At 34.9% G+C, this 8,250-nt stretch overlaps 1 protein-coding gene across 1 annotated transcript; it reads left to right on the forward strand.

The window, feature by feature from the left end:
- The first annotated feature begins 1,778 nt into the window (after nt 1-1,778).
- On the forward strand, nt 1,779-2,714 carry LOC100734678 (olfactory receptor 10T2-like). The gene has a single exon (XM_013144039.2). It carries the CDS (start codon nt 1,779-1,781, stop codon nt 2,712-2,714), a length of 936 nt encoding a protein of 311 aa, XP_012999493.2.
- The last annotated feature ends 5,536 nt before the right edge of the window (nt 2,715-8,250 follow it).

The raw sequence follows: 8,250 nt of genomic DNA on the forward strand, positions 1-8,250 counted from the left end.
GATCTGTCCAAATTTGAGACTAACATGAGCAAGGATATATAACTCAAGAAGTCTCCCCTAGGATCCATTATATTTCTAACAGAGAACCTGTTATGTCATTGTATGATGCCACAGAAAACAAAATAGCATCTACACTGGAAAATAAGTTTCTCTTTCCTCTGTTGCAAGAAGATCACTCTTACAATTTATAGCACATTTGTTTATGTTTTTCTTTTTCTGTTTGTTTTGTTTTTGAATGGGGGTGGCAAACTATCACTTAAATAAGCAATGTTAAATAATATATATAAAAGACATATTTCATATGTACTGAGTGAAACAGAGAATACTCTTCTGTATGTAATCAAATTAAATAAATACTAAATAATCAATATAGTTTGGAAGAATTAGTGCACTTAAAAAGAAACCATACATGCTTCCAAAGGAAAATAGAATGACATTAGTTTAATGAGGTGTCCTGGCATATTTACAAGATTCGTGGAAGCTAGGCAAAAATAGTAAAATAATCCTCTGCCCAATTATTACAGAATTGGGCATGCAAAAATATCCTCATAACACAGATATAAATACAGATGAATTTGTTAATGAGATCAGAATGATTGCAAAAGTATTCTTAGTGAGAATTCTGTGAAATATAGCAAATTGACCAGTACATTTTAGGCGTTTAACAATAGTGGTTATCTAATTGGTCTCTGCATATATTCTATTCTTATTTACATAATACATAAGCCATTCAACTAATAATATATTTTTGTCTTCACTCTTGAAGCTTTGAAAATTCTACAAAATACATTGCAGTGTGTCTTTCTTTCTTCAACTCCTATTCCACACCTCTCTCTATACACTGTTTTTTTTTCCCTCTGCCTTAAATCAAACCTCACTCTATGGAAATTAGTCATTACTTTCATTACTTTTCACACAGAGTGAACATTATGAGAACTGATGGAAATACAAATGGAACCACATATAATTAAACCAAGTTATCCCAGCTATGCTGCAAAGCTGCCATTTCCAACAGTACATCAGTTAGAAAATATTTTGAAATACCCTGAAAATCGGAGGATTCACCACCACCTCATGACACAACTACATCATCCAGAGCTGGGATAATCTATTCATAATGTTCCTGACATCGCACCATATCTGTATGGGAGAGTTATTGCACTGCCCAGGCATTGCTAATGGTTACTAATTAGAATCCAGTACAAAGGAACACAGCAAATTCATTTATTCGATCTACTCACTGGTACAAGACTGAACCACGTAGATGGCATTCTGTGTACCACATGAAAGAATGGTGATTCTAGAAGAGTATTTGGAAATCATTCAGAATAAATTTTCTTGTCTCCCCTTCAACTGCTATCGAATGAGATGACATTATACCTGGATACGATCATGAAATATTTTATTAGTCCTTTCTGCATGATAGTCTTTAAGCATTTTACCCATCATATTCCTGGAGGGTGGCAACAGAAGTCCTTTTTTGATATCTTCTTCTGTCATGCACATTTTGACTGTAGAAGAGACAAAGGGGTGCCGGAGTAGTGGGCTTCCAGAGGATAGCTGATATATCATTTATGCATTCAAATAATAAAATTATCTTTTCCTCACTCTAAGTCTTGACATTGAGTTCAGCCAAATTAGCTTAATTTCCTTTATTTAGGCTCCATTTTTAAGATGGGTAGTTTTTACCCAGGAGCCCACTGATGTAGGCACACTTCATAATCACCTCAGAGTCTTGACCTCCAGGATAGGGTGCATAAAACATTGACACAAGAAAGATGGGCAATCACACCACAGTGAATGTGTTCTTTCTATGGGGGTTTTCCAGTTTCCCAGAAATGCAGACTCTTCTCTTCATAGTGATTTTCTCTTCCCATGTGACAATCTTACTCGCAAATTTCACCATAATGGTGGTCATCAAACTCAGTCAGAACCTTCACACCCCCATGTACTTCTTCCTCTTTGGTCTCTCCCTTTCAGAAACATGTACTACTATGGTTATCATCCCCCGAATGTTAGCAGACTTGCTTTCAGAAAGCAAGACCATTTCTTTTCCTGAGTGTGCCACACAGATGTTTTTCTACTTTGGTTTAGGAGGAAATAACTGCTTCATCTTGGCTGCCATGTCCTGTGACCGTTACGTTGCTATCCATAACCCACTGCATTACCCCATGCTGATTACAAGGGTGATCTGCTTTCAGCTCATGATGGCCTCTGTTGTGGTTGGATTCCTAGTTTCCCTGTGCATTGTCATCATAGTATTCAATATGTCTTTTTGTAACTCTAGCACTATCCGGCACTTTTTTTGTGACATTGCACCTGTAGCCTCTCTTGCTTGTAATTACACATTTTTTCAGAAAATGGTTCTGCTTGCATTCACTGCCTTTGTATTAGTGGGCAGCTTTGTTTTAGTGATGATTTCCTATGTCTTCATTTTGTCCATAGTTGTGAAGATGCCTTCTGCAAAAGGGAGGTATAAGGCCTTCTCAACTTGCTCCTCTCACTTCACTGTGGTCTCCATCCACTACGGATTTGCGTGCTTTGTCTATTTGAGGCCCAAGAATAGTGACAGTGACTCCTTCAGTGAAGATACACTGATGGCTGTGGCATACACAGTGCTGACACCTCTGCTGAACCCCATTGTTTATAGTCTCAGGAACAAAGAAATGCAAGTAGCTCTGAGGAAAGTACTAGACAAAATAATTGATAAATAAAAGAGCCTCGAATATTTAATGTGTGCAAAAAGTAGAATCCTTTAAATAAATGTCTTTACTTAGTATTCAAAGCAATTCAAGGGTTGTGTAATTGCCTGATGTATCCTAGTCTTCTTTTTTTCCTGATGCAAAACAGAAAAACAGACAGTATGGGAATTTGAAATGTTATGACACAATTATATATATCTCTCTATATATATATGCAAACTTGTGCAAAGAAACGCAAAAATATAATTGTAGTAAACTTATTAAACCAAATATTACAACATCATAGTCTCATAACATTTGTTCACTTTGTTGAAGGAAAAATGAGAGAAAGAAAGCATGGGTAAAAGTTAAAGGGAAAAAGAGAGAGTAAAGAAGAGTGAGAGAAGAAATGTAGAGTGGGAGATTAGTGTAATCAAGAGTAATTTAGAGTTGACATGAAGGAATATGTATAATACTGAGAAACACAAAAATTTTAAGAGAACATTTTTCCAAATATGAACACTAGATTGGAATTGATATATTTTTAGAAAAAAAAACTGTCAAAAGTGACCTCCAAAGAAATGCACATTTTATCTCACAAGATTGCAAAGAACTTATCTTAAAATCTGAAAAAAATCTATTCTTTCCTTTACAAAACAAAGGATCAGACTACAAGTTTTCATAACTGACTCCAGTTAACTATGTTTAGATTCAGTTTACACTTGCCAGTTCTCAAATTATTATTACAGTACACTTAAACTGAGATATAACATGGACAATTAAAAGAAGTATTAGACCCACAAAGATAGAAGGTGCTCTGTGCAATTCCAGTCTGTTCAAAGACACAGTAGTGAGGTTTCCAAGTGGATTATGGAAGAAATTGGGTTTCTTTAGAGACCCAATTGTTTAATGGTTCTCCCCATCATGAGCGATGCTACCAAGTCTAAGGCAGACCCAAGGGACTGAGTTAGGAAAAAGGAACAAAAATTTGGTGGCAAACTTTCAATAAGAAAAGAAAAGAATATGGCTACTCAGCAAATGATTCCAAGAACAAAGGCATACTGCTTCATAGCTGGCTAATACCAGTATCAGTATTGGAGATGTTTTGTCCTGAAGATGGAAAATAAATTATTTAGAAATGTGGCAAAGAGCTAAGACATGGTTAACCCTGTGTGCTAGTTCTGGTGGGATTCCAGAAGAGGCAGCTTCTCTTTAATAGAGCTGAGAAGTTCATATGCTTTTCTCAGAAAACTATGTTAATTAAAATAAAGAGAAAAGTTGATGTGTAATGGAGAGAGACAATTCCAGAATTAAAGCAGGACATCTTGTAGTAAAAAGTCAGCAAAGAAGGAGGACTCCAAAGAGATGAAGCATCATGCTGTCATGGACTGAAGGAGGTAAGCAAAATCTCTGAAGGGCCAAATGTGTTTACTGGTGGTGTGAGAGTCTAGGGGGCCTGCAGATTCCATTTTGTCAATACTGAATTGTAATATGATGAGATTTTCGGACTACACATTTTACACACATTCAAATGCCACTTGCTAAGTATTTTTTTTAAATTTTGTTTAAAAGGAAAAAGAGAAAAGACAAAACAAAACAGTGTAAGGGTACAAGTAATACAGAACTGCAAAAAAAAAAAAAAAAAAAAAAGAAACAAAAACAGTAAGAAACCACCAGTTAATAGATTACACATTATCATCTTAGAGATAGTTCCTCAAGTCACAGGATCAAAGCATACAAAGTGGACATTCAAACAGTGAGATTGCAGACAGTTGTGTTCAATGACCCAATCAAAAACATTAATATGGTCATCTATTTAACACCCCTAAACACACTTGCAGTTGTATCCTTTAGAGCACTTTTTTCCCCTCTTTTTATTACAACAAAATTTACACATCTTGGGTTTTATTTCTCCCATAGTTCTTATTACTTATTTTTTCCTTTGGAAGAGAATAAAATCAAATATGACAAAACAAAGCTGTCAGTCAAAACCAAGGATAGACATAGCACATGATGTAAAAACAGAGTACAAGGTTATCAACAACGGTTACCATAATGCCTCTTGCTTCCTTAAGAAGAATTGTCTATCTCATTAGGTATTATAAATTTGAACAAAACAATAGAGAACAAGACCAATAAAACCAAACATTGTAAAAATTACAGGACTTCAAAAGAGGATAACAGTCAAACCAGAATGGGCATTATAGTGAATCTTATTGCCTTCAAAGTAGTTGCCTATACCCTCAAACTTGATTCTATCGTACAGAACAGAACAGAATCTAATCAGTCAAAACAAGATAGTGGGAGTAATACAGAGCTTCAAATCAAGTTAATAGGAAATCAAGAAGTTACTGTAATATATCCTGCTAATTTTTTTGATTTTTCCCTTAATTAAAAAAGTAATAAAAAATAATTACATATTTTTTAATGAAAAAGGGAGAGATTGAGATAAAAGAGGACATAACAACATAACAATACAAGTCAAAGCATGACAGTTTTAGCAACCTAGTGCTTCACCACCAAATAACCCGACTTAATAGCAGTTACCATAGTGTCTTTTCCCCTGAAATATTTGAATATAACTTCATATACTATAGCTTCGAAAATATCAAGTCAGTGTAAAACCATTTAAGTGGATGAAAGCATTACAGGGTATTTAGAATCAGCTAATAGAAAACAAACAATGGTTTCTATATTATCTCTTTGCCTATAAAAATTTTTGTTTATACTATCACATATAATAAAATCCAGCAAGATACAACATGATAAAACCAATGGATACAGACAAGCCATAGTTTGGTGGGGCTTCAAAACAAAGTTGTATTTAATCAGGACTAGCTATTATGATGTCTTTTTTTCTTCAAAATAGCTGTTCACTTCATCACAGGCAATAGTATCAAGCAGCACAGAATAAAGCCATTCCAATTACTAAGTGAAAACTTTATAAAGCTTCAAGGCCACAAAATGGGGAATCATGGTTACCACATACTTTTATATATTTGAATCATTTCCTACACTAGGGAAACTATTCAATATTCACACATGCGAGATTGATTTATTTCACTTCTGAGTATGGTTTCAAGTTGCACCCATTTATTGATAAATATCTCAATGTGATCCTTCTTTAAAGCTGAGTAGTACTCCATTGTATAGAAATACCACAACTTTTTTTATCTATTCCTCAGTTTTTGGACACTTGGGTTGTTTCCAAGATCTGGCGATTACAAATTGTGCTGCTATAAACATAGGTGCGCATATATCACTGTGGTATGATGCTTTCAGTTCTGGGAATATGCCTACAAGTGGAATAGCTGGATCAAATGGGACTTCCAATGCCAGATTTTTGAGAAATCTCCAGACTGACCTCCACAAAGGTTGTACCAGTCTACACTCCCACCAACAGTGTAGGAGAGTTCCTTTTTCCCCACAGCCTCTCCAGCATTTGTTGTTGTTGGTTTGCTTGATCCTGGCCATTCTTTCAGGCGTGAGATGGAATTTCAGTGTGGTTTTAATTTGCATTTCCTTAATGACCAATGATGATGAACATTTTTTCATGTATTTATTTGCCATTTGTATTTCTTCATCTGAGAAGTGTGTATATTCACCTTAGATACCCTTTTTTGGATTGGATCTTTGAATTTTGGGGGTCTGAGTATTTTTAATCCTTTATATGTTTTAGACAGAAGTCCCTTGTCTAAGGGAAAGTTCACTAAGATCTTTTCCCAGTTTGTGGGTTTTCTTTTCACTATGCTGGAGACTTTTTTTTGACATGCAGAAACTTTTTAATAAGAGGTGGTCACAGTTATAGATTCTGGGAAGTATTTCGCATGTGGTTTGAGTCCTGTTCATGAATTCTCTACCTACCCCTATGTCTTCAAGGTTTCTACCTAATTTGTCTTCCAATAGATTTAGTGTTTCTGTTTTAATATTCAGAACTTTGATCCATTTAGATTTTAATTTAGTACATGGTGATAGGCATGGGTCTCGTTTTAGTTTTCGACAAATGGAGAGCCAGTTTTTCTAACACCATTTATTAAAAAGACTGTCTTTCTTCTAGTGAACCTGCTTGGCTCCTTTATCAAAGATAAGGTGGTTGAGTGTGTTTGTAGTTGTGGTTGTATCTTCTAATCTATTCCATTGATCTTTGTCTCTGTTTTGATTCCAGTACCATGTTGATTTTACTACAGTTGTTTGTAGTATAACTTCAAGTCAGGGATTGTGATGCCTCTTGCCTTGCCTTTGCTGCTTAGAATTGCCTTTGCTATTCTAGGTCTCTTCTGGTTCCAGATGAAATTTAGGAGTGATTTCTCTAGATCTATAAGGTATGTTGATGGTATTTCTATTGGGATTGCATTGAATCTGTATAACAGTTTTGGGAGAATGGCCATTTTCACAATGTTTGTTCTTCCTATCCATGAGCAAGGGATATCTTTCCATTTTCTGAGATCATCTTCAATTTCTTTTTTCAGTGTATTATAATTTTCCCTGTATAGGTCTTTCACTTCTTTTTTAGGAGTAATTCCTAAATATTTCATTTTTTTTTTTTTTTTTGCTTACTAGTGTGAAGCTTGTGGCTTCTCTTATTTCCCTCTCTGTGATTTTGTTGTTGGTGTATAGGAATGCTATTGATTTCTGAGTATTGATTTTGTATCCAGCTACATTACTGAATTTATTTATTATATCTAAGAGTCTATCAATGGAGTTCAGGGGATCTTCTATGTAGAATATCATGTCATCTGCAAACAATGATAATTAACTTCTTCTTTTCCTATCTTTACCCCTTTTATTTTTCTCTCTTATCTAATTGCTCTGGCGAGTACTTCCAGTACTATATTAAATAGGAGTGGTAATAAAGGACATCCTTGTCTTGTGCCTGATTTTAAAGTAAAGGCTTTCAATTTTCGGCCATTAAGTATGATACTGGCTGTTGGTTTGGCATAGATGACCTTTATTATATTGAGGTAAAGACCATCTATTCCAATTTTCTGTAAAGTTCATATCATAAATGAATGTTGGACCTTATTGAAGGCTTTTTCTGCATCTATAGAAATGATCATGTGATTCTTACTTTTGGCTTTATTGATATGGTGGTTTACATTTATTGATTTATGTATGTTGAACCATCCCTGCATGCCTGGGATGAATCCCACTTGGTCATGGTGTATAATCTTCTTGATGATTTGCTGGATCCTATTTGCCAATATTTTATTGATGATTTTTGCATCTGTGTTCATTAGGGAGATTGGTCTATAGATCGCTTTTTTTAGTTGGGTCGTTCTCAGGTTTTAGTACTAGAGTAATATTTGCTTCCAGGAATGACTTAGGAAGGATTACTTCCCTTTCAATTTCATTCAATAGTTTGAGGAATGTAAGCATTAAGTCTTCTTTGTATTTCTTGTAGAATTCTGCAGTGAATACATCTGGGCCTCGGCTCTTTTGTAGTTAAGGACTTAATTACATTTTCAATTTCATTGATAGAGATTGGGTTATTCAGCAGTTTTACATCCTCTTGATCTAGCTTTGGTACTTCATATGTTTGTAAGAATCTGTCTATTTCTTCTGTTTTTTC

Source organism: Cavia porcellus, unplaced genomic scaffold (genome assembly GCF_034190915.1).
Source record: "Cavia porcellus strain 051 isolate PalLab524CR breed Dunkin Hartley unplaced genomic scaffold, mCavPor4.1 scaffold_9, whole genome shotgun sequence".
Taxonomy (NCBI): domain Eukaryota; kingdom Metazoa; phylum Chordata; class Mammalia; order Rodentia; family Caviidae; genus Cavia; species Cavia porcellus.